This window comes from Trichosurus vulpecula, chromosome 3 (genome assembly GCF_011100635.1).
Source record: "Trichosurus vulpecula isolate mTriVul1 chromosome 3, mTriVul1.pri, whole genome shotgun sequence".
Taxonomy (NCBI): domain Eukaryota; kingdom Metazoa; phylum Chordata; class Mammalia; order Diprotodontia; family Phalangeridae; genus Trichosurus; species Trichosurus vulpecula.
In genome coordinates this window covers 187,416,802-187,444,599 of record NC_050575.1, presented here as the reverse complement: position 1 = coordinate 187,444,599, position 27,798 = coordinate 187,416,802, and the positions used below count along the sequence as shown (strand labels likewise).

Here is a 27,798-nt window from a genome sequence, read left to right as displayed (position 1 = left end):
GATTCCTACTGGAAACCAGATGTCACATGGAATGCATCGTTTGTTGTTATTATTATTATTACTGTTTTTTTTAAATTCTATTCCTGTCATCATCATCCAGTCATTTTCAGTCATGTCTAACTATTCTGACCTCATTTGAGGTTTTCTTGGCAAAGATACCAAAGTGATTTGCCATCTCCTTCTCCAACTCATTTTACAGATGAGGAAACTGAGGTAAACAGGGTTAAGGGACTTGCCCAGGGTCCCACAGCTAGTAAGTGCCTGAGGCCAGATTCGTACTCAGGAAGATGAGTCTTCCTGACTCCTGGCACTCCATCCCCTAGGTCACCTAGCTGCCCTTCTGTTCCTGTACATGAGCTTTTCTTCAAGCAGGTCTTGGAATCATCTGAAAAAAAGAGTTACTTTTATTGTTGACACTAGGGGGCACTGGTAGCATTTTTCCAGAAGAAGTAAGCTAGCCTTAATAGCCTGCAGTTTCATTCAGATCATAGAATTTAGAGCTGCATGAGTCTTAGACATCATGTAGTTCAACCTCTTAATTTTACAGATTAGGAAATTGAGACCCAACATGGCTAAATTACTTCTCCAGGTGATCCAGTTAGTAAGTAGCAGAGCTGGGATTTGAACCCAGTTCTTACTCCGGCTCCATTATACTTGTTTGCTTGGATTCTTGCTCACCAAGTCTTCTCATGTTCATTCAATTCCCCAAGTAGGTTTTTCTACTAGGAATAGTGAGCTGACCAACTGACACAAATAATCTGGTTCATTTAATTATATTTCTAAGTGTCAATTTTTAAGTTGATTCCTGTTTAATTTGAATGGTGTTTCTAAAAAAATAAAATAAAACAAATCAGGAGAGAATAGCTTGGGGAGTCCTTAGACATCATCTAAACCAAGGAGTTAACACTGTGTGACACCTGAGCAGGAGGCTTCCCAGGAGGCCGCTAGACGGTTCAGTGGTTAGAGCTCTGGGCTTGGCATCAGGAAAACCTGAATTCAAATCCAGCCTCAGGTACTTCCTAGCTGTGTGACCCTGGGCAAGTCATTTAATCTCTGTCTCAGTTTCTTCTATTCTAAAACGGGGATGATATCAACATTTATCTCACAGGACTTTTGTGAAGATCAGATATTTGTAAAGTGCTTCATGGAGCGACTGGCACATAGAAGTGCAAAATAAATATATACTTCCTTCCTTCCTCTGGGTCTCAGGGAAATGAAAGATTCAGCTGGAAAGAACCTCAGCAGTCATCTAGTACAACTCCAACTATTTTGCAGATGGGGAAACTGAGGTACACATAAAGAAATGACTTGTCCAAGGGCACACAGGAAGAAGAAGAGTCGGAATCATTTCCTAGGTAGCCCAACTACCAATCTGATGCATTCTTCGCTGCACCACACCTCTACCGTAATGGCAGTCACCTGTAATTTATTGCTTCCAATGATTGGTAACCAAAGCATAAATATTGAAGATAAGCATAAGAAGTTTGATTGCGATGAAGTGATTTGTCAGGAAAATGACTAGTCAGATTAGTTTAGTGTCACAATTTGATGCACTCTCAGAGAACTAGGCATCTAGGTAACACAGAAGATAGAGTACTAAACCTGGAATCAGGAAGATCCAAGTTCAAAATTGGCCTCAGGGACTTATAAGGTGTGCGATTCTGGGAAAGTCATTTAATGCTGTTTGTCTGAGTTTCCTCATTTGTAAAATGGGGATAATCTCACATACCTCTGAGGGTTGTTATGAGGATAAAATGAGATAATACTTGTAAAGCACTTATAAATACTAGCTATTATTATTAACTGCACTTTGTTCCACTGTAACAGAGAAAGTACCCTCTGCCATTACCACCACCACCATCACTATCAGTCATTTATTGTGTTTCTAATGCTATGAAGGCCACTGGGTGGGTAGGAACAGTACACTATGGGAAATTGAACTGCTCTCTATACCCACTGCTTTCTGCAAGGTTACTAATGACTTCTGAATTCCCAAATCCAAGGACCATTTGGGGCGGGTGTGGTTAGTCCGTATCCTTAACATCATTGACCACCTCTCCTCTTGAACAGTCTCTCCAGCCTTGTATTCCATGGCACTGTTTTCTCCTAGGTCTCACCCTATCTGTCTGGAGCACTCTTTGATCTCCCCAGGGTCATTTTCCTTCTCCAGTCCCTTAAGTGTTTGTACCTCCTAAGGCTCTGTCCTTTATTTCATTTTATGCTCTTCTCCTTGGTGGTCTCATCTGCTCCCATAGGTTAGAAGATTTTTTAATCTTTATGCAAATTGTAAAATATAGACATAGTCAATAGACACTTATTAAATGTATAGGGGACTATAGATACAAATAAGAAAAGGAAAGACAGTCCCTGCCCTCAAGGAGTTTGCAATCTAATGGGGGAAGACAACAAAGAAAAGGAAGCTGAAAAGCAGGAAGGAGTGGAGGATGCCATCAAAGGATACCTTGTGTGAGGACATGATGCTTCTGGAGTTGAAAACCAAACAAAACAACTGATGTAAAAAGGAGAGTTACAGGGAAAGTTCTGAACCCTCTATTAAAAAAGACTTAGAGGAGTTTATTGCTCCACCACCAGATTTCCAATCAGAAGGGAGAGGAGTTCAAGGATAATGAGAAAGTGTTGAGTATCAAAAGCTGACTCAATATGTATCATGATTAGATTTGAAGTGATCAGTTTTTCTTGGGGAAGACATGCTTATTCCTGGAGTCTAAACCAAGCAAAGTAGCTGATGGAAAATCGAGCCCTCATCTCTCTCTCAAATTAGTTTTCCACATAGCCAATGCTAGACATCTCCATCTGGATGACCTATCAATATCTCAAACTCTAAATATCTAAAATAATTCTTATCCCCCAAACCTTGCATTTGGGGCAGCTAGGTAGCACAGAAGATAGAGCACTGGGCCTGGAGTCAGGAAGGCTCATCTTCCTGAGTTCAAATCTGGCCTCAGACACTTATTAGCTATGTGTCCTTGGGCAAGTCACTTAATCCTGTTTGCCTTGCTTTTCCTATCTGGAGAAGGCAATGGCAAACCATTCCAGTACCTTTGCCAAGAAATTCCCAAATGGGGTCGTGGAGAGTTGGACATGATTGAAACAACTGAACAGCAGCAACAAACCTGCTTCTCCTAAATTCTTGTTTTTTATTAATGGCACTACTGCAAAGTCCATAACCAATTGTTATGTTTCTTCTTCCTGTCTCTGGTGTCTGGCAATCATCTTGCTTTCAGCACACATCTGGTATCTCTGGTTCTCCCCTTTTCCTGGTTTGGAGGAGTACACACATGTGTGTGCGCATGCATACACACATACACACAGTAACCATTTTTAGAGGAACTTGTTTCTTTGATATACATATTACCCTTCATACCTATAGATTACAGTGGAAATCTTTCATGAAAACAATATTTTCTTCATAGCAGAAATATTTTAGGTTTTGCTATTTCCCTCTAAAAATGTTTGCTTGATGCAAGGTCTTGGCTAATTGCATTCCCTTTGTGGATTATTTGGAATTTCTTATTAGATATCCATTGTTGCTACATGAGCAGCTTATGTCCTTCTTGAAGTATTTTATACCACTTCTTACACATCAGAAATATCCACAGAGAAGTAAGATCATCAGCTGAGCAGATACACTAGCAAAATGCAAAACCCTGAGCAAGTAATTTCCCGTTGCCAGTGTAGTGGCAAGAACATTGGATCAAGAGTCAGAAGACCTGGGTGCAAATTCTATCTGGGCAAATTACTTAAAATCTCTGAAGCCCATTTTGTTCCTTTGTAAAATACTGAATGACTTCTCTGGTCCCTTCCAGCTCTAAATCCAATGAAATCCTTCTTTTGAGCCTCAATGTGCTCATAGGAAATTTGAGGATTGATCTCTAAGCACTGATATTCTGTAATTCTTTCATTTCTAGGCTCTTTTTGCTGCAAGTAGCTCCTAAACCAGCACTCTTCTTCTCCCCTTCCCTCAACTTACTTTTATAAACAGCTTTCATTCACAGTATGAGCTTGAAAGCTTAGGGATCTAGGCATAATAGCCATAACAACATTGTTTAGGAATTGGAGCTCTACCCACTTTCTAGTTTCTATTTATCTTTTTAAGCAGAGAGGGAAGAGAGAAAATGAAATGAATCACAGGGAAATCCCACCCTCGCCTTCTCTTCTCTGATTAAGTTCATCAATAAGGCACAGAAAAGTCCTCATTCTCTTAACTCTCCTACCAGCTTTACTGATTTCCAGGAAGCCTCCTCATAGAAAAGAAGTAGTTCTCTAAGGATCAGCTAGGTGGGAGCTAGGTGGTGCAGTGAATAGAACGCTAGGCCTGGAGTGAGGAAGATTCATCTTTCTGAGTTCAAATCTGGTGTCAGATACTTTACTAGCTAGGTGACTCTGAGCAAGTCACTTAACCCTGTTTGCCTCAGTTTCCTCATCTGTAAAATGAGCTAGAGAAAGAAATGGCAAACCACTCCAGTATCTTTGCCAAAAAAAACCAAAAAAACCCAACTCAAATGGGGTCAGGAAGAATTGGACACAGCTGAAATGATTGAACAGTAATAAGGATCAGAATAGCTAAGTAGTCATTGTAATAGATCAGAATGTACCCATGGTAAGTTACCATAACATCTGTCCTTAGAGGTGTAGTTGGTGGCTGGTCCTATAATAAGAATACTAAAACCACAACAATGGGAGGGAACTCTAAACTCAAGTCTAACCCTGCTATTTTACAGATGAAGCAGGGAAGTAACTTGCTTGGGGTGGCATAAAGAATTAGTGGTAGAACCCTGACTGAAAACCAGCCCTCTTAGCTTCCAGATAGTCATTCCTTATACTACACCAAACTTCTTTGACTCAACATTTCCCGTCTGTAAAGCAACTTATAGATTTAAAGCATTATATGAACGTCAGTTGTTATTATTGCTCATCACATTTATATAGTGCTCTCAATTCTCACAATAATTCTGTGTGGTAAGTGGCTTGGATGTTGATATCTTCTCTCTTCCTAATTCTAGGTGTGTCTAATAGACATGCTGACTTGAGGGCAGGAAGATCTGGATTGAAATTCCACTTCTGACGCTTATTAGCTATGTGACTCTGGTCAAGTCGCTTAACTTCACTAAGCCTCAGTTTCCTCACCTGTAAAATGAGAATAATAGTACCTACTTTACAAGGTTGTTGTGAGGATCAAATGAGATAATGTATGTTATGAGCTTTGAAAATTTTAAAATGCTTAACCTCATTCTGCCTTTCCAGCTCCCTTTTACGTGTTGTCTTCCCTGGTTTTTACATAAGCTACTTGAGGGCAGGGGCTCTCTTGCTTGCTTATATTTGTATCCCTAACAGTTGGAATGGTGCTTAGTAAATGTGCTTACTCCTTTTCCTCTTCACTCTTTCTCTCCCTCTCACTTTCCCCCCATTCTTTTCCTTGTCCTTCTCTTTCCCTCCCCTTCCTCTCTCCCTTCCTTCTCACTCTGTCCTCCTCCCTCTCCCCCATCTCTCCTTCCTCTCTTTTTCCCTCTCTCTTCTCTCTCTCTTCTTTTCTCCCTTTTCTCTCCCTCTGCATCTCCCTCTTCCTCCCTTTAATTGTCTCTCTCCATCTCCCCCACTCCCTCTCCCCTTCTCCGTTTCTCTCTTCTTCTCCCTCTCTCATGTAGCTCCATTTCAAGATGATACATTGAAGTAGGATGTTAGTAAACGATTAAGAATTTTGATCAGAATAAATTATGTAATGCCATTCTAAACCAAATTTAAATGACTTTTGTATCTAAAACATGCATAGCCCCAAACCCATTCACACCATCAAGATAACAGGAAGAATTAAAACTACAGGTGACACCTTCCCCCCTCACTTTTTCTTTTTTTGTCCCTTCCCTCTACCTGATGGCATGGAACCCCTCTCGGCTGTTAGATCATTCACATCACTTAGAAGAGATCTCCAACTCTCTTCCTTCTGGTGATATAGAGGATCACCAGGTATCCCTTCACCCTCACATGTGCTAAAGTCCTCCATGCCTTCCAACTTCAGTGTTATCATGCTTTCCAGGCCCCTGGCACTGATCTATTGATGCAACCTAAGGACCTTTGGGCTTTGCCATCCTCCCCCAGCTCTTCTCAATATATCCTTAGAATTTCTGAGTCTTTCTATCTGCCCTGCAATTGGACTTTGATTCATTTTCTCCTCTAGTTAATGTGTAAGATCCTTGAAAGCAGGGGTTGTCTTGCTTATGCCATTTGTATTCCCAACACTTAACACAATGCTTGAAATTTAGTAAATTTAACAATCTCCTTTTCATTTACTCATTCCTTCATTCTTGCAAATAACTTTTGCATTATCCAAGGCAGGGTAGAATGTTTGATAGAGGGCTGGTCTAGAAGTCAGAGGTCCAGGTTCAACATTTCCAATCTGTAAAGCATTTTTGTAAATTTAAAGCATTACATAAATGTCACTTATTATCGCCCATCACATTTATATAGTGCTTTTAATCCACACAATAATTTTATGTAGTAAGTTGGTTGGATATTGATATGTCCTCTCTTCTTGACCCCGAGAGTCTAATAGACACACTGATTTGGAGGCAGGAAGATTTGGATTGCTGCTGATACATACTAGCTATGTGACCGTGGTCAAGTCATTTAGTCTTTCTGTGCCCTCAGACAACTAACTTTCCATGATTCTTCAACTCTTTGTTTCCCTTCATTTCCTCAATGGTAAATGGGGACACTAATAGCACAGGATTGTTGCGAAGATCAAATGAGATAATGTAGTGCCTGACACATAGTAGGCACCAAATAAATGCTGGTTCCTTTCTCTTCCCATTTAAACACTTAAATTTGTATGTTGTAGAGGAAAAAGCCACTCCTAGGATGGGAGACAGAAGACCTATCTTTGTCTTTGGAGTACTTCGTCATGTCTTCCATTTGCTAACTATATGACCACAGACTAACCACTTTTCTTGGAAACTCTATGCCCTCATTTATAAAATGAGGATAATAATATTTGTACTTGCAGCCCTGAGGGATTGTTCTGAGGAAAGTGCTTCATTAAAAAGTATAACACTATGTGAATATGAATGATTATTATTATTAGTGTCCCAAGTTATTTAGACTTGGTGTCTTATCTGTCATTGCTTTGTTAGTAAGGGCAAAATATATTACATGTCTACTCCTTCAGTATTATAACATTGTAAAGACCAAATACCAACCAAGCATTTATACCAGGCTAGTCAATAAAAAGTCAAATTCATCAAGTCTTTATTAAATACTTGCATGAAGGGTCCCATGCTAGATTCTGTTGAAAAACCAAATTTAAGTAAGAAATAGTTGGGATGCTCAAAGAGCTTATAATCTGGTAAGGAGAATGAGACACAAATATGTGACTATGACCAAAATGTGTTCTATAATAAGGGCATTGGAAGGGAACGAGTGATGTGGGAGGACTAGAGGCTAAGATCCATACTCATGTGCATTGACAGGAAAGCTGAACCACATGAGCATGTGCTGTGGCCACGCTCAATATGAGGATTTCAGATCTTAAAACAACTGCTTATTCCATTTCTTGATGACTTGAGCATTCCTTAGTGCCAATAAAACAACTCCATATGGTGGCTGCTTTAATTAAATTTTTTTCTCAAAAAAGAAATCAGCCATCATATGGGAAGAGTTGCTGGCTTGTGAACAAATGCAGAAAGCTCATATGAGTGCACTGAGAAGCCACAGCTGAAGAACCACAGATGGGCTTGGGATGTGTCTGGGCAGGAAAGATTTTCAACAATTAATTCAGTGCATTTTGCATTAAGCCAACATGTACAGGAAAACCAGGCCAGTCGTATTTACCAGACAAAGAACATTTGGGTTAGAGAAAAGTCTAAATTGGAAGATACTTCAATGGATCCATAATCCTATCAATGTGGATTTTCCCTCCACTGATGGAGGGAACAACCTATCCACAACTTCTCATCCTGAATTATTCTTAAGTATGTTCCTCCACAGAGCTTCCACAGAGTTATCTACCCAAGATGCTGGAGGCCTTTCTCTAGCTATATTTATATTTTGTACCAGGGCAATTCTTGGTCTGCCCATCTATTATTCTTTGCAGTTAGAGGATCCTAACTCTAGCTAGCTGCCCAAGGCAGCTAGGGCCCACAGTGGATAGAGTGCTGGGTCTGGATTCAGTAAGACCTGAGTTCCAACATAGCCTCAGAGCTTTCATAGCTCTGTGACCCTTGGAAGATCGCCTAGCCTCTGTCTGCCTCAGTTTCCTCAACTGTAAAATAGGGATAATAATAGTACCTACTTTCTGGAGTTGTTGAGAGAATCAAATGAAATGATATTTGTAAAGTGCTTAGTATAGCAGTAGGTGCTTGATAAATCCCTACACCCTTCCCCTAACATGTTACAAGACTGAATCCTTCTTTCTGGTCCCACTTCTCACTCATGCTATATCAGTGACCTGCCTTCTTTTCTGATCATACTTCACCTGGATGGTATCCCTCATGCTATTTCTTAGATATACAGAATATCCCCCTAGTCTTAGTGCAACCCTAAGCTCTGTGTTTTGTATTTCTGTCTATAGCATAATTGGCCATGATCAAAAGGACAGAATATCTTTAAAGAGAGGTTATTTTATCATGTTCAAGTACAAGTAGCCAAGTATTTGCACCATGCTAGCAAAGAGTCACCTAGTTGAGGTCCTTTAATGAATATATATTTTAATCCTTACTTTGGACCCAGAACTAAACCTGGGAAAATATGTATAATAATAATAAACAGTTAAGAACAGTTTGTAACTAACATATCAATTGCATGAACAATAAACACCTGTTATTTATCCAGAATTCAACCCATTAGTAGACACAAATAAAGGGAATTTGCCTCAGTGCTATGCAAAGACAAATGGGATTCATAATGACAACTCTAGAGTACTATGTCTCCTGTGTCTTTTGAAAAAACCCAGCAACATTCAATGTAATTTTAGCAATAAGCACATTCTAGTTATTTGGAAATAATAATCCATGATTGTATTAAACTATCAAAGAATTACCTTATAGACCTAGAAAAATAGTAACAGAATTGATCTGGAAGAACAAAAGGTCAAGAACATCAGGGGAATCAATGAAAAAAAATATGAAGGAAGGCAGCCTAACAGTTCTAGATTTTAATCTGTATTATAAAGCATTAATCATCAAAACAATCTGGAACTGACTAAGAAATACAGTGGTAGATCAGTAGAAGAGATTAGGTATACAAGACATACCAGTAAATGGCCATTGTAATCTAATGTTTGATAAACCCAAAGATTCAAGCTTTTAGGGTAAGAACTCAACATCTGGCAAAAATTTCTGAGAAAATTGGAAAGCAGTTTGGCAGATACTAGGCATAGATCAACCTCTCACACCACATACCAAGATAAAGTCAAAATGGATAAATGATATAGACATAAAGGGTGATAACATAAGTAAATTAGGGGAGGATGGAAAAATATGCCTGTCAGGTCTACGGATAAGGGAAGAGTTTATGACAAAATAAGAGATAGAGAGGATTACGGAAGGTAAAACTGATCATTTTTGATTACATGAAATTAAAAAGCCTTTGCACCAAAAAAAAAACCCCAACAAAAACCCAATGCAGCCAAAATTAGAAGGAAAACAGGAAATTGAGGAAAATTTTACAGCAAGTTTCTCAAATAAAGGCCTGATTTCTGAAATATGCAGAGAACTGAGCTAAATTTATAAAAGTAAGAGCCATTCCTCAATTGAAAAATAGTCAAAGAATATGAACAGGCAGTTTTCAGAAGAAGAAATCAAAGCTACCAATAGTCACACACACACACACACAAAATGCTCTAAATCACTACCGATTGGAGAAATGCAAATTAAAACAATTCTGAGATACCACTTTGTACCTCTCAGATTCTCTAACATAACAGAAAACAAAAATCCCAAATACTGGAGGGGTTGTGGAAAAATTGGGACACTAAAGCACTGTTGGTGAGTTGTGAACTAATCCAACCATTCTGGAAAACAATTTGGAACTATGCCCAAAGGGATAGGAAACTGTGCATATCCTGTGACCCAGGAATACCATGACCAGGTTTATATCCTAAAGAGAGCAAAGAAAAGGGAAAAGGACCTACTTATATGAAAATATTTGCATCTTTTTTATTGTGGCAAAGAATTGGAAATTGAGAGAGTGCCCATCAATTGGAGAATGACTGAACAAGTTGTGGTATATAATTGTGATGGAATAGTATTGAGCTATGAGGAATGAGGAGGAGGAGGATTTCAGAGAAACTAGGGAAGATTTGTATGAACTGATGTAATGTGAAGGGAGCAGAACCAGGAGAACATCATACACATTGACAGCAATATTGTAAGAATGATCGACCATGAAAGACTTAACTACTCTGATCAGGACAATGATCTAACACAATTCCAAAGGACCCACAATGAAAAATGCTATCCACCCCCAGAGAGAGAACTGATGAATTCTGAATGCAGATTGAAGCAAATTTTCAAATTCTGTTTTCCTTGTTTTATTTTGTTTGTGTTTTCTTTTGTAACATGGCTAATACAGAAATATGTTTTGCATGACTTTAAATGTATAGTCAAAATCAAATAGCTCACCTTCTCAAAGAGGGGGGAGGGGCAAGAGAGAGAGAGTATTTAGAATTCAAAATTTTTCTTAAAATGATTGTGGGGGCAGCTAGGTGGTGCAGTGAGTGGAGCACAGGCCCTGGAGTCAGGAGGACCTGAGTTCGAATCCAGCCTCAGACACTTGACACGTGTACTAGCTATGTGACCGTGGGCAAGTCACTTAACCCCAATTGCCCTGCCAAAAAGCAAAACCAAAAATGATTGTGAAAAGTTTTTTTTACATGTAATTGGAAAATAGTTAACAAAATTAATACAAAACTGTTTTTAAAAATCTATGATTATGTGCTGGTAAGCAAAATGGGCTCCTTAGCACTTAGTGCCCTTGAGGAGTTTAGCTTTCGTTTGCTTTAAGTGGTTCAGTGTATTTCATTGAGCCTTGCTGGGTGCTGGGCCCCAGGCCCAAACCCCTATTGGATGTGGAACCTATGTGGGTGTGGATTGGTGACTGGCGTGGGGCCCAAGGTGGGGCTGGCTAAGGGGAGGTGCTAACTCCAGAGCCATGCCCTATTAGGTGTTAACCTAATCTATATGGATGTGAACCTCCCAGGGTTCTAAGGGGAGGGGCCAACTCAAGAACCAATCACCAGAGCCTAAGCTCTGGTCATTCAGATGACGTTTGATGACGTCTGAAGCCCTATAAGAAGGGAGGACAGAGCCATTTGTGCAGGGCTCTTGAGATGGTGTTGATGAGGAGATTCTGGGCAGCTGTAGCTAAGGAGCCCTCCAGCTTGTAAACCCGGATGCTGAGACTTTGTTGAACTCTGGCAACTATGTATTGGGATTTGAATCAGACAAGGTCTGTCTGTTGATGCTTGTAATTTGTTTGTATTTTTCTCTAAAGTTCAGTGTGCTGGTCTCTCCCCCTGAACTAAGTGAATGATATTTGTATGCTGAATTAAAGTAAGCTTGTCAACCCTTTCACCTTGCTTTCCTTAGTTAAGCAGATCAAAAGAACCCATGGGGTTGGCAGCTTTCTGGGTGCTGGCTGTGGGTGGATCTTACACCCCCACAGAAGCTGCTAGCCGGATTGTGGAAACAGATTATTACAGATAAAAACTTGCAGTTATCCAGGAAGTTTATCATGCCATTCCTTGGCCATTCTAAATAAGTGAGTGTATGTGTGTGTGTGTGTGTGTGTGTGTGTGTGTGTGTATGCTTATATATGTATGTATGTGTGTATACACACACACACACACACACACACACACACACACACATAGATGTGTATGTATGTATTTCTATAGTGTTTGAAACAATTTAGTCTCTTAAGCAACTTAAACATTTCCCCAGAGAGGCCCTGAGTTACTGTGGCATTAATGTATTAAGAAAAATGTACAGCTGAATGACAACACTGGGTGAATTGAGCAGGCAGAGTCAGACTTTCTTCACTGTGGAATTTTCAATTTATAAAATTCAACTTTAAGTGACAAATGTGTGCATTTTTTGGGCGGGGGGGGGGGAGGATTTTAACCTCATAAAGCTCTAGGGCTTCTTCAAACGGAAGAAAGTTAGATTTTTAAATTATAACTATTCTACATTTTTTCTTTCTTTTTCTCCTTCAAACACTCTTTCAGGTACATTACCAAGAAAATGTAAGAAAGAGCTTTTGGCAGTGAAGCTAAGAAACAGGCCGAGTAAACAGGAATTAGAGGACAGGAACATTTTTCCAAGGAGGACTGATGAGGAAAGACAGGAAATCCGGCAGCAGATTGAAATGAAACTTTCTAAGTAAGTAGACCCCTCTCTCCCAAGGGAAGAACCTTGCCTATGCTTAAAGTTCAATTCCACTGTTGTTTCTGCCTTGCCTGTATCGTATGCCTAAATGTTGTCATACCTACCTGCTGTCATCCCCTTTAGGGCATATGTAACTTAGGATGAGAAATTTATGGGGTTAGAAGCAAAAGAAAACTGAAGGATGAAGCAGTCAAAGAATCTTGAGTCTGACATATGCATTATTCAAGGTTAAGCAGTTTGAGGATGGGACCTTTGATTTCCTCTTTATTAGGGACACATGTTTACAGGGAAATGCTTTAGCACAATGAGAATGAGTGATACTGTGTAAAGTCCAAAAGGATTTTGAAGTCTAATATGCATCTGTGAGTCATCTTCAAGTAACAGAAAATTGAGTTCCAGAAACTTCACCCATGCCCTACAATCTGTTCTTCTTGAAAGAATTAGTTCTCCTGTGAAGGAAAGAAAGAAAGGAAGAAAGGAAGAAAGAAAGGAAGAAAGAAAGAGAGAAAGAAAGAAAAAAAGAAAGAAAGAAAGAAAAAGAAAGAAAAAGGAAGGAAGGAAGGAAGGAGAGCAGAAAGATGTGATTCATCAAGGTCTCTCGCAAGAGGGAGTCTTAATTCAAGAACTAATACAGGAACAATAGAACTGATGAGTCTTATTTCTTCTTCCTCTACCAAAAGAGAGAGACCAAACAGAAAAACTAGCTTCTGGGTATTGTTTGCCATACAGAGAGAGCAGGTATTTTTGGTTCTCGGCAGTGCAGAGTATCTTTGCCAGACCATTTCATTGTTTATTTCATGAGCTGCCCACATTATCCCTTGAACAGTTTCTCTAAATGAGAGAGAGACTTTTGGTAAGCTGTTGTGTGGGAAGTCATTTGAATGTAGTGACAATGGACTGGATGCCTCAGGCACCCATGAGATATTTTGGGCCCCAGCTTGGGTGCACTGCAAATGTGAAATTTCCTCATCATCATGCAGATTGGCTGGCAAAATATGTACAAAAGTGAAATTTTTTGAAGCATCTAAGAGTTGGCTCATTGTTTAATTGTGGACTGGATCAGTTCATGTAGGGGTGAGTGCTCCTTGAATCTGTTCATGGCCTTGGTTCTACATTTTATGGGTGACTTGAATATATGTGTCTTGACTCTCCACTTGTCAGATGTCATGAACCTAGAAGAGTTAACAAATAGTTGAATGAAAGAATTGAGATCATAATAGGATGAACCTAATACAGTGAAATTTAAGAGGTATATAAATACGGAAGCATGTCTTTGGTTCCAAAAAAATCAACTCTACAGAATGGGGAAGATGGTGAGTAGATAATGATTTATATGAAAAATACATTGAGGACGATTAAGTCAACTTGCAAGATCAAATTGAGTAAACAACATAATTAATCAACCAACCAACAAAATATTATGAAACACCTAACATGTGGCAGGCACTGTGTAAGCATTAGTGTTAAAGACAGAGGCCAAATGTTCTCTGCCTTTAAAGAGCTTCCATTGAAACATGGCATGGGGGGTGGGTGTGGGGAGGGAGTCAGTATGTACATATATGCAAGGATTTTCAGAACATATACCAAATGAATATAAGGTAGTTTGGGGAGAGAAGGCAGGAGTAGCTAGGGGAGTCAAGAAAGGCTTCATGTAGAAGAAGGCACTTGAACTGAGTCTTGAAGGGCACCAGGAATTACAAGAGGCAGAGGTGAGGAAGAAATGCATCCTAGGCATGGGAAATGGGTAGTGGAAAGAGGAGATGGAGAATCAGGTGTGAGTAACAACAATAGGCCAAGGTGGCTGACGTGTAGAGTGTGTAGAGGTGAGAAATGTGGCGTAAAGCTGGAATGATGGAAAGGGTCCAGATTGTAAAGAATTTTCAAATTTCCAAAGAGGGGCATTTATATTTGTTACTAGAGGAAAATCACTCTGACCCCTGTGTAGAGTAATGGATTAGAAGGAAATGAAGCTTGAAGCAGGGAGAAAACATAGGAGGTTATTACAGAAGTCCAGACAAGAGATGGTGAGGGCCTGAACTAGGAGAGTGGATTTGTAGATGGAAAGAAGGACATGTAGAGAAGAGATGCTGTAGAGATAGAAATGGCAATGTTTCACAGCTAGTATGTGGTGAGAGTGAAGAATTGAGGCCTGTGGTTGTAAACTTAGGTGACTGGAAGGATGGTGGTACCTTCTAAAGTAACAGGGAAATTTGGAAGTGGAATAGGTGGTTTTTTGGGGAAGGATAGAAATGGATTAGCACCACTACACTGTGTTCTAGTAAAAACACGCTTGTAGTTCTGTACCTCGTTCTAGTGGCACATTTTAGGGCGGACATTGATAAGTTGAAGCATATTGAGAGAAGGGAAGCCATAATGGAGAATGGACTGAAAACTGACATTTGAGAATCAATTCAAGGAACTGGGGATGTTGAGCCTATAGGAAAAGAAGACTTAGGGCAGATATGATAAAAGGCAATAAACATTTATTAAATACCTACTGTTTGCAGAGCACTGTGCCAAGTGCTGAGGGAGATCTAAAGTTTAAATAAGATACAGTTCTTGTCTTCAAAGAGTTTACAGTGTAGCAGAAATATAAATTGTACAGATAGTATTAACACACTATTGTATTATAAATGAATTAGAGAATTGCCAGATGTAGTACCAGATGAGAGAGGAGGTCTCTACCATTCAAGGTAGAAACTTCCTTGAGGAGATTGCATTCCCATGGGCTTTTAAGGATAAGTATGAATTCTACAAGTGAAGAGAAAGAAAGAAGACATTCTATGATAAGAGGACAGATTAGCAAAGGGATAGAGGAATAAGAATGCCTTTCCTTTCAGTTAGAGTTTGGATACAGCAAAGAGTACATGGGAATTAAAAGAGACAATGTCAGAAAGGTCATTGGATCTGCCTTGGATGCCATACAGGTGAGTTTTCTCCCAGGACCTGTTTTCTTCTTTACAGGGGCTGAATGTGTACTAATAATTGGGGTATTCACTGGGGAGATATAAGAGGGATGGATTCTCAATTCTCTTCTGGTGGAAAAAAAAGAGGAGCTGTCCAATTCAGGACTCCAGACAGTATAAACCAGGGGCTAGCTTGAAATGGTAACTGGGATATATCAGAAGTCCTGAGATGTGAAGGGTAGAGATGTAAATGAGAAGTTGAATGTTGGAATGTGGTAATGAAGATTTTTCAGGCTTAGAAGTCAGTATAGGAGGGAAGGTATAGGGAGTGATGACAGTTTCTTGTTCTAATGGAACCTTTCTCCTCAAAGCTTTAGTCTTTTATGGCTACAACATGCATATGTCCCCTTGGTGGTTCACCTGCACTGATTAGGCTGTGGGCTTAGAATATAACAATGAATAAAAGTTGCAGAATCGTATTTCAGCTTGACATAATAAAAGGTTTTCTAAAAATTAGGACAGTTCAAATGTAGAATTGGGCAGGAGGTAATTCATTCATCATCCCTGGAAATTTTAATGTAGGTTGTATGATTTCTAGCCAGAGATATTGAAGAGATGATTCTTGCCTCAGATATGAAGCTAAGGTGAAGTCCCATTGGGATTCTAGAATTCTATGAATCGACTCTAAACTCATGGGGCTATTGTACCTACATGTACCCAGTTTTTCCTCTTTAGTTGACTTTAGTTCTATCTGTAGCATATTTCCAAATTTCATATTAGATAGAGTTTCTTTTAGTCTGGAATGGCTAGATTCCAACATCCTGGAGTGAATTTGCAAAGCTCAGGGTCCATTATATTCCTCAGTCTACCTTGTTTTCTTGCTTATCATTTTTTATGAGCACAGGAGAGCAGAACAAAACTTTTCCTGAACATAGTGTGCTGGGAGCTATGAGATACTTCACTACCTCCCCCTCTTTCCCAGAACTCGACCAATAAAGTCTCATGTTTATGAGATGCCTGAGGGAGAACAATATCACGGGTACCTTGTTAAGCCCAAGGAGGCTGATGTAAACCTGCTCCTCTCCCTCTCTATTCCTCTGTCAGAGCCCAGATCTGAGGATAAAGTTCTCACTTAATTTCTTCTGGAGAGTACTAAGCTGGGGGAGAAAATTTAGACAAGGTACAAACCAGCTCGTTTAAGCCAGGCTCATGAGGAAGGATAGTCACACAATGACAAATCTTCATGCTATGTGAAATAACAGTAATAGTAATAGCTAACACTCACATAGCACTTACCGTGTACTAGGCACGGTGCCCAGTGCTTTATAGTTATTATGTCATTTGATCATCACCGCAACCCTGCATGGTGGGTATTATGATTATCCCCATTTTACGGTTGAGGAAACCAAGAAAAACAGATCAAATGACTTGCGTGTGGTCACACAGCTGGTAAGTGTATGAGGTCATGATTTGAACTCAGGTCTCCCTGACTCTAGGCCTGGTGCTCTATTCGCTGCACCAGCTAGGATACTCACTTTGTTAAGCCTGGCTACAAGGCAGAATTAGGAGCAAAGAGCAGACTTAGGAACAAAATAAGAAACACCTTTCCAATAGTCACTTCAAGTAAAGGCTGGATGATGCTGTGATATAGGTGGAATAATTATTCAGCTATAAATTAGGTTATATTACTGTTGCAGTCCCTTCTAACTCTGAGATTTGACAATCAGTTGTTCCAAAGAAGAATAGGCTGCCTTAGGAGGTAATGGGTTTCTATTCAAAGGAATCCAGGAAGGTGGTTGGACTAGTTGCCCTCTGTGGTCCTTTCTAATTCTGGGATCCTGTGATTCCCTGATGTCCTCTTTTCAGAGAGTAATTGCATTGCTCACATTTTGTTTCCATGTGATGATATTTCCCTTTCAGGTGAGCTTTGGGGAGACTGATAGCTGACATTATCAGTCAGTTGTATGACATAATAAATGGTACGATATCAGAACGGCTAGGAAGTTGCACCCTATTTCCCCTGAATGCTTCCCCTGCCAGCTTGCTGATTGAAATTCAGCCATTCATTCCTTTGATTTGATTCTTTGCACTTCATTAAAATGCAGCTACCTCTTGGGACTCATAAGTGAGATCCTACATAGTTAAGCCCTCAATAAATGCTTGACTAAGGTGGTAATGCATTAAGCCTCATCAGTCATTTATATCTTGAGATAAATATGTTTCTCATATCCTTGAGCTATACTATTGGGAGAGGGGGAAGCAGTTCTTTGATATCACAAATTAGTTACAGCAAGATGCTTTGGATCTTGAATTTGGTTCAATTGAATTCAAATATTGATTATAGCACAGTGCCTGGCACACAGTAGGCGCTTAATAAATGTTTATTGATTGATTGTCTACTCTATGTAGAGCACTGTGCTGGATGTTGGGAGCACAAACATGATATAAAACACAGGCCATCCTTCCATGGAATTTGCACTCCTGTAGGGGAATGGAGGTGGGGAGAGATATAGCATATGTCTAAATAAGTAGGATGGAAAAGAGAATGGGATGGGGAAAAGAGAAATCTGGACACAGTACAATTTAAAAAGAGAGAGAGAATAATAATTTCCAGCTAGAAAGGAGAAGGTGGCACTTGAACTGGTCCTTGAGGGAAAGGGGGAGGAGTGAATATAATCTCTCCTTTCCTTTCCATAATCGCCTTTTTTTGGCCTTATGTATCTATTGTGTTCTTGATTTATTCTTTTCTACCTTTTCTCATAAAATATTCCATACCCAGAATGTCCCCCCCTGTCACCTCCCACCCCCACCCCTGTATCTGTCTGTCTCTGTTGAAATCTTCCACATGGCTCTTATGCTCAAATTAGAATTATAGTTATTTGTATGCATATCTTCTTTTCAAGTCTATAAGCTCTGTAAAGAGAAGTCTCCTGTATTATTCATCTTTGCCATTCATCCTTCAGGGCACAGAGCCTAGTATATAGTAGCATTCAGCAAACATTTGAATGAATGGATGAACTGACTGAATGAATTTTTCTGGAGTCAGTCCCAAGCAGGTGCTTTTAAACAGCTCTTTTTTTTGGTTTGTTTGTCCTATTCTATTACAGGATCACAAACTGTTAAGTCTAAATAGACTTCTAAGTCCTAGTTCACAAAATCCTTTCTGTGTATATTCCCACCTGATCTTCATAACAACCCTTTGAGGAGGAAAGTACTGCAAATATTATGATACTAATTTTAGAGTTCAGGAATCTGAGATTGTGGTCAAAAGCTAGAAAGTAAGTGTCAGAGCGAGAATTTGAGCCCATTGCCTCTTGACTACTTGCACTGTATTATAATTGAAAAAAAAGGTCTTGTTCTTGGTTTGCTGTTAGGTTTGATACTGTTCCTTTTAATCTCTCTCTAAAAATAATTTAATTAAATTCATTTTCCTGAATGCTGTCTCCTTTAAGAGATTTTTGGTTTGGTTTGGGAGGTTTTGGGGCCATTTTTCTCTAAATAAACCATCCCCTCGTAACCATAGCGATGTGCCATCCTTTCCTAATTGACTTGTTGTTGTATTTGCTTTAAGCATCCTTCACTGATTATTAATCTTCCATTGGTGCCTAGGGCTTTGGAATGCAGTGGCTTTTGCTTTCTAAAAGCGTGTAAGGTGGTGATTGTTATTCCCCTGAATTTGTCTCCTCCTTCACTTCTTCTCTGTCAGTTTTAATACAGTTTATTTGGGTATAAAAGACTGGGGTGTGTATGTGAGTGTGTGTACACACATGCTTGCACTTTTGAATCTTTGCTGTAGAAATACTTAACTTTCTTTTATAAAAATTATTAAGCTCAATGACTAAGTATCTCATTTTGTTTACTTGAACTCACCCTCAAATCCCTAAAACATTTAAGGACCCCAAAAGATATGTGTGTGCATGTGGGAGTATATGAATAAGCATACAGTAAAACAAATATATTGCCCATGTACTCTCAATACTACATAGGGGATGGGTGTAGTCATTTCAAGATCCAACTCAAGAGCCGAAATCATGGAGTAGAGAAGCATTCAGCTTAGCTTTCACAAGTTTCTCCCCAAGCAACCATGAAATAGGACTTCAGATTAAATTCTAGAGTGTCAAAATCAACAAAAGTTCAGGTGAAACTATTTTTCAGGTCACAACTTGGGAAGTTAGCAGGAAAGTTCTGTCTCACCAGAGTGGTGGTTGAGCCTGGAGCACAGTGTAGACTGCACAGTGCAGGCCAGCCCTAATACCAGCGGCAGACCTTGGAGGCTGCTACATTGGCAGTCACCTCAGCTTCAGGAGCTCTCAGCCCATGGAGAGTGGAAGGGTTGGACAAGTTGTTGGAAGGAAATTTCCAGGGACTGTTTGCTGGCTCTAGGTTCAGGACCCTGTTGCATTGCCCATACACAGTGCCAAGTGCAGTCCCAGGGCCAAAAGGAGCAATAGTATTTGTAGCCACAGGAGAGCAGGGGCCCAGGTCATGGTTCCAGGGCAGAGATTGTGATCGATCATGGGGGTGGGTGGGGATCCTGGTCTCAATTACAAGACAGAGGAGAGTACTGGCAATTGTGGCTGAAGGAGAGCAGCAGACCTGGTCACAGGCCCAGGGCCAGGAAGAGTGCTAGCTCTGGTGGCTACAGGGGAAAAAGGTTCCTTCCTGGGTAAAGACCAGAGCACAGGTCAGGAGAACAGTGACCATACCTCTCCTTAGATCACACCATCTTAGAAGCACCAAAAAGGCTAGCTCTGGAAATAGAAGCACAAAAGGCCTGAAGTTTGGGATAGTGTCCCCTCTACCATGGGGTAGAACTCAAATTTAACATAGAGCTCAAAGTCAAGAAACAGGCTGGAAAAAATGAGCAAACAACAACAACAAAATAATCTGACCATAACCAATTACTATGGTGACAAGGAAGATTAAGACACAAATCCAGAGGAAGACAATGATGTCAAAGCAGCTACAGGCAAAGCCTCAAATATACATGGGGAGCAACAATTTTTAAAAAGGACACAGCTTTTCTTTTTTTTTTTTTAAATTTTTTTTATTTTTTTTAATGCAATTTATTTATTTAACATATTTGGTTTTCAGCATTGATTTTCACAACATTTTGAATTACAAATTTTCTCCCCATTTCTGCCCTCCCCCCCCACTCCAAGATGGCGTATATTCTGGTTGCCCTGTTCCCCAGTCAGCCCTCCCCTCTATCACCCCCCTCCCCTCTCATCCCCTTTTCCCTTCCTTTCTTGTAGGGCAAGATAAATTTCTACGCCCCATTGCCTGTGTATCTTATTTTTTAGTTGCATACAAAAACTTTTTTTGTTTTTGAACATCTGATTTTAAAACTTTGAGTTCCAAATTCCCTTCCCTCTTCCCTTCCCACCCACCCTCCCTAAGAAGTTGAGCAATTCAACCTAGGCCACACATGTATTATTATGTATAACCCTTCCACAATATTCATGTTGTGAAAGGCTAACTACATTTTGCTCCTTCCCAACCCATCCCGCTTTATTGAATTTTCTTCCTTGACCCTGTCCCCTTTCCAAAGTGTTTGTTTTGATTACCTCCACCCCCATCTGCCCTCCACTCCATCATCCCCCTGCCTTTTATTTTTTTTTTTTATCTTCCTCCCTCTTCTTTCCTGTGGGGTAAGATACCCAACTGAGTATGTATGGTATTCCCCCTCAGGCCAAATCTGATGAGAGCAAGGTTCACTCATTCCCCCCTCACCTGCCCACTCCCCTACCTCTTGCCACCTTTATGGGAGATAATCCACCCCATTCTATCTCTCCCTATCTCCCTCTCTCAGTAAGTTACTCTCTCATCCCTTAATTTCATTTTATTTCTTTTAGCTATCTTCCCTTCATCCTCAACTCACCCTGTGTCTGCTCTCTCTCTTTTACATATATATATATATACACATACATACACATACATACATATACACATAGATACATGCATACATACACATTCACTTATATATATACATAAACATATATATATGCATATATATATATGCATATTCCCTTCAACTACCCTAATACTGAGGTCTCATGAATCATACTCATCATCTTTCCATGTAGGAATGTAAACAAAACAGTTCAACTTTAGTAAGTCCCTTGCAATTTCCGTTTCTTGATTACCTTTTCATGCTTCTCTTGATTCTTGTGTTTGAAAGTCAAATTTTCTATTCAGTTCTGGTCTTTTCACTGAGAAAGCTTGAAAGTCCTCCATTTTATTGAAAGTCCATATTTTGCCTTGGAACATGATACTTAGTTTTGCTGGGTAGGTGATTCTAGGTTTTAATCCTAGCTCCATTGACCTCCGGAATATCGCATTCCAAGCCCTTCGATCTCTTAATGTAGAAGCTGCCAGATCTTGGGTTATTCTGATTGGGTTTCCACAATATTCAAATTGTTTCTTTCTGGCTGCTTGCAGTATTTTCTCCTTGATCTGGGAGCTCTGGAATTTGGCAACAATATTCCTAGGAGATTTCTTTTTGGGATCTATTTGCGGAGGCGATCGATGGATTCTTTCAATTTCTATTTTGCCCTGTGGCTCTAGAATATCAGGGCAGTTCTCCTTGATAATTTCCTGAAAGATGGTATCTAGGCTCTTTTTTTGATCATGGCTTTCAGGTAGTCCAATAATTTTTAAATTATCTCTCCTGGATCTATTTTCCAGGTCAGTGGTTTTTCCAAGGAGATATTTCACATTGTCTTCCATTTTTTCATTCCTCTGGTTCTGTTTTATAATATCCTGATTTCTCATAAAGTCACTAGCTTCCACTTGCTCCAATCTAATTTTTAAAGTAGTATTTTCTTCAGTGGTCTTTTGGACCTCCTTTTCCATTTGGCTAATTCTGCCTTTCAAGGCATTCTTCTCCTCATTGGCTTTTTGGAGCTCTTTTGCCATTTGAGTTAGTCTATTTTGTAAGGTGTTGTTTTCTTCAGTGTATTTTTCAGTATTTTTTTGGGTCTCCTTTAGCAAGTCATTGACTTGTTTTTCATGGTTTTCTCGCATCCTTCTTATTTCTCTTCCCAATTTTTCCTCTACTTCTCTAACTTGCTTTTCCAAATCCTTTTTGAGTTCTTCTATGGTCTGGGGCCAGTTCATGTTTTTCTTGGAGGCTTTGGTTGTAGGCTCTATGACTTTGTTGTCTTCTTTAGGCTGTATGTTTTGGTCTTCTTTGTCACCAAAGAAAGAATCCAAAGTCTGAGACTGAATCTGGGCGCGTTTTCGCGTCCTGTCCATATTCCCAACCAACTAACTTGACCCTTGAGTTTTTCAGTGGGGTGTGACTGCTTGTAGATTACAGAGTTCTATGTTCTACGTTTGGGGGGGAGGTGCCAGCTCTGTCAGAGCCGCACTCCTCCTTCCCCAAGGACCCCCAGTCCAGACTGGGCTCAGATCTTCGGCAGGCTGTGCACCCCTGCTGTGATCCGCCACTTAATTCCCCCCACCAGGTGGGCCTGGAGCCGGAAGTAACAACAGCTGTAGCTGCCCCACCTCCGCTGCCCCCGGGGCTGGAAGCCGAACCGCGAACTCCTTCCACTCCCGCAGCTTTTCCCACTAACCTTCTCCGCAGTCTTTGGTGTTTGTGGGTCGAGGGGTCTGGTAACTGCTCACGTATTCAGGGCGCTAGGGCCCCCTCCGCCCGGCTTCTGGACTGGATTGTCCACGCCGCTCAGGCTGGGCTCTACTCCACTCGGTTCCCAGCTCCCAGCTCCCAGCTCCCAGCTCCGTGTGGAATAGAGCTCACCCAGAGACTGTCCGGGCTGTCCTGGGCTGGAGCCCTGCTTCCCTCTGCTGTTCTGTGGGTTCTGCCGTTCTAGAATTGGTTCAGAGCCATTTTTATAGGTTTTTGGAGGGACTCGGGTACGGAGCTCACTCTAGTCCGTGCTTACCAGCCGCCATCTTGGCTCCGCCCCCCCACAGCTTTTCTGAAATTGAAAAACCATCATAGAATCATAGATTCATAGATTTAGGGCCAGAAGGGTCCTGAGAGGCATCTGTCTCACTTTACAGAAGCCCTTAATCCCCCTTAAAGCTAGTATTTTCCCTCTGTTGCATTTTTTCCAATTTATCACACACACACACACGTATATATACATATACACATACAAATTATATATATATACACATATATGTAAAACTTTTTTGTTCACAGTTATTTGCATGTTGCTTCCTTTGTTGGACTGTGAACTCCTTTAGAGCAGGGTCTGTCTTTTGCCTTTCTTATATCTGTAGTGCTTAGCACGGTACCTGAAACTTAGTCGGCACATTAACATGTTTGCTGAGTGACTTACAGGTAAATTAGAGAGCCTTACATCCTCCCATGAGGGAAGAGGATGCCAGAGGACTATTGCAAAATAGGAACCAAGACCCAGAGAAGTTAAGGGTACACAGGTAGTGAGTAACTGAGCCAAATTTTAAATCTAGCTTCTCTGATCCCAAATCCAATGGTGCCATCCTGCCTCTCTATTTAAAATGATAATTATATTATAGTAATACAATTGTATATAGTCTATGTGATATTAAAAGGATACTACTTATGTTGCACTAAATTGGATGCTATCATATGTGGGCTGAAAATGTCTTTCTCTTTGACATTTGTTAGCTATGGAATTTCTATACAGCCGTCCTGGACTCGAGTTTGCCTTTCTCTGGAAATGCATTTAGCTTTGGACCAACTGGTCTTCAAGGCCAGGTATTGTATGGAGCTGAGATTTATAGATATTCTAAAGGCTATGGTAGCACCCAAGTAATGTTTTCAAGTGTCGTGGTTTACCCATTTTTTAACACAGTTCAACCTGTTTTTGTAGAATATCCCTATTAGGGAAACACTGATCAGTCAGCTAGTTGAATTCCCCATAATACACTCATAAATTGTGTGTGGAGCAGGAACAGCAAAATGGCTCCTATGTCATTTAAGAGTTAACAAAGGTTTCAGTTAGCCATAACCAGGGAAAGCTACTCAATAAGCATATTCATCGAGGACATGGGGTAGGACTCAAAACCGAAGGACCCTACCCTAAGCTTTATAGAAGCAGAATGAGGCAGGGCAGGAGGGAGCATCTTATCTGTCTTCATTTGGGGTATTCCCATAAACTCCTGCCCCTCCTACCGTGAAGGGCCTTCCCCTCCACGTTTAGCCTCCCCAAGAGTAAGAAAATACTGGGTACTTTGCATGTACACTAAGTTGATTCTCTCTCTTCTGCCACCCTTTCCCCATACATGGATGGTGGGAGTGAGACCGCTTGGGTGTGCATCTGTTTGGCCAGGCTCCTATTCCCCCTGTCTTCAAGCTTCAATGAAAAGTCCTTATCATCACCCCTTTCCTGGGACTAGGCCTTCTCCAACATCAGGCCTAGGGAGTAATAGGTGGGACTGGAGTAACACCAGAATTCAGATAATGATGGTGGGAGAGGTAGGTGGTTTTATAAGAGTGTTTGATCTTGCACAGATCTAGCTACCACTTTGTTTAGCAAGGGTAATTATTTAAAATAGGAATCTGCCGACTCTCATCTCTTTCGAAGCCAAATTCATAAAAAAAAGAGAAAGAAAAAGCCTTCTATATTTATTGCTTCCACTTTTCCTCCCACTCACTTTTCAACCCCTTGCAGTTAGGCTTCCAACCTCACCACTCACTGAAACTGCTTTCTCCATGGTTATCAAGGCTCACTTGATTGATAATCCAACTGTCTTTTTTCTCAGTAGCCCTTATTCTTCTTGACCTCCCTGCAGCTTTGGCCATTGACCACTCCTTTTTGACTACTCTCTCTTTCTTGGTTTTTCATACCAAAGCTCTCTCTCTCTTAGTTCTCCTCTCTGCCTAATTATTCCTCTCAATCTCTTTTCCTCTATCATTATTCTGTCTCACACCGTGAATATCTTCTAAGATTTTGTCCTTGGTCCTCTCCCCATTGCTTTCTAACCCCTCTGTTTTGGTGACCTCATAAGGTCCCACAGGCTGATTTGTCATCCTTTTGCTGATAATTATGAGTTCTCTACATCTGGTCTTACTAGCTTCAACTCCAGTTCTGCTTTTGATTGGACATCTCCATCTGGATGTCTCCTAGGGGTCTCAAGCTCATCAGATCCAAGGTAGAACTTATTATCTCTCTGCCTTATTTCAATTGAGGGCACTACTATATTCATCATTCTACAAATATTTATTAAGAGATTACTATATGCCAGTCACTAGGCCAGGTACTGGAAGTACAAAAACAAAAAGACAGAACTATCCCCATTCTCACAGAACTTATGCTATTAGGGAAGACAACATGTACATATGCAAATATGTACAAAATAAATATATACAGAATAAATTGATGATTAAGTACAAAGTAGTTAAGGAAGGAATGAGGGAGGGCACAAGCATTGGGGTTTGGAGAAACTAAAGAAGGCTAGAACAGGATGCTTGAGCTGAGTCTGGAAGGAAGTGAGGGGTTGTGTGAGGTGGAGATGAGGAAGGATTGGGAGCAGCTAATACAAAAGCCCATAGAAGGAAAGTGGATTGAGTGAGGAACAGAAATAAAGCCAGTTTAGATCAACTATGTAGTACAGGAAGGAGAGTAATGCTTCATTTCCATGAGACTGGAGAGATCCCCTCCCATTAAAATGTAAGCTCCTTGAGGGCAAAAGGGCTTTTTGTCTTTCTATTGCTCCTCCTATCTCTACCTATCTCAAAGTCTGTGTGTATCTGGTACTTAATAAATGCTTATTGGATTGATGATCAGTGAAGATTGACCAGATGATGGTGAGCTACAGATGATCTGTGGTGGGAACATCTTCCTCCCAACCCCTCACCCCTACTGTCCTGGGGTCTCTGTTCCTTCCTTGCTCCAATTAAGGACAACTTTTCTATCTCTTGTCCCAAGCTTAAAAATTCTTACTTACAGCTTTACAAGAATTAGAGCCTTGTATTTAAAATATAGATATGCATTGCCTCAAATTATAGTCAGGTTTGGGAGAAATTGATATGAATCAAATCTTTATAAACTGGAAGTATATGATGATTAAATTAATTGCAATGATTTTTTTTTGTAAATAGAATCACCATTTTTTTAAGGAATTCAGAACTTCTTATATTGGGTTTGCCTAAGTTATGGTATACTGTATATCTCTCATAATATAAATCAATACTTCAGTGATATATGATTCCATTTGTGTGTGTACTCCTTATACTGACATAGACCATACCTTACGAGTGACTTAGTATATGGTCTTTGAGAATTGCTGGGGCTAAAAGCACCATTATCCTAAAACCAGCGAAGAGGTCAACTCACAGATATTAGTGAGGCTGGCTTTTAGATGACAGACTTGCATAGTTAGCCTTTCTAGTTAATAGGGCCTGCTGGACCTTGTGTTGTATCTCACCATAACCATCAAGAACCGTGAGTTAGCTTTACACCACATATAGGCACTGGAGTGGGACTTTAATAGAAGCCTTCTACCAAAGCAGTTGCAAATTGAGACATGAAGGAAGGAAAGATAGTGATGCTTTCAAAAGATTTTTCAAAAGGAGAAGTCCTTTCTGATCTGTCATCCTACCTGGTAGATAAAGAATGACCCAGATGATTCCACGAGCTTTGATCAAGTGGTATTTTAATACCTTGAAAGCCAGGTGATTTCACCATTGTGGGCACTCTCTCTACAACACAGATTGCAACCCTTAAATGTTCTTGAATTGCCACAACCAAAAATGTCAATATGTAAAAACTAGCTTTCTAATGATGAGCTTGTTTGCACTTAGCTAGGTTGCCTTGGAGAAGAGAGATTAGATGTGTTCTGGGTGACTCCAGAAGGCAGAAATAGGACTAATGAGTAGAAAGGACAGGGAAACTGATTATAGATCAATATAGGAATTTCCTATTAGAACTATACTACAATAGAATGGCCTTGCCTCAGGAAGGTCATTTAAGAACCTCCAGGGACCATGATCCTCCTCCCTGGGAGATTTAGTATAGCCATCTTTGGAACTCCACGCTGGGGCTAAACTGTCCTGATTGATGAGCTAGTGAGTCCACTATATTTAGCCAGTTCCAGACCATGCATCATGTCTTATCCCAGGCCCTACCTGGGCTTCTTGCCACTTACCCTGCCTTCTTTGTTTTTGTTCATGTCTGAAAATGTTTGCCTCATTCTGTACATCTAGTCTATCACTTCTTTGCCAAGAGCTGGGAAACATGATTCATCATCAATCTTCTGGAGTCGTGACTTGTTATTGCTTTGATCATTCATAGTTCTTAAGTTCTTCATGGATGTTTTCCTTTACGATGTTGTCATCATGGTATAAATTGTTCTAGTCTGCCCATTTCACCCTGTTTCAATTCATACAAGTCTTCCCAGGTTTCTCTGAATTCATCCTTTTTGTTGTATCTTATGGTTCAATAATCTTCAGTTCTCTTCACAGAATTCAATCATTCCCCACAAAATACTTTGTTTCCCATTCTTTGTTACAACAAAAATTACCGCTATAAAATATA

The 27,798-nt window shown here is 40.2% G+C and overlaps 1 protein-coding gene across 6 annotated transcripts in view; it reads left to right on the top strand.

The window, feature by feature from the left end:
• Positions 1 to 27,798, top strand: part of PHACTR3 (phosphatase and actin regulator 3) — a 205,286-nt gene that overhangs the window by 124,592 nt on the left and 52,896 nt on the right. For all 6 annotated transcript variants that reach the window (XM_036752699.1, XM_036752698.1, XM_036752697.1 and 3 more), the window contains one exon: positions 12,239 to 12,392. In XM_036752699.1, the coding sequence (XP_036608594.1) occupies positions 12,239 to 12,392 (154 nt within the window). The remainder of the gene's footprint in view (positions 1 to 12,238; positions 12,393 to 27,798) is intronic.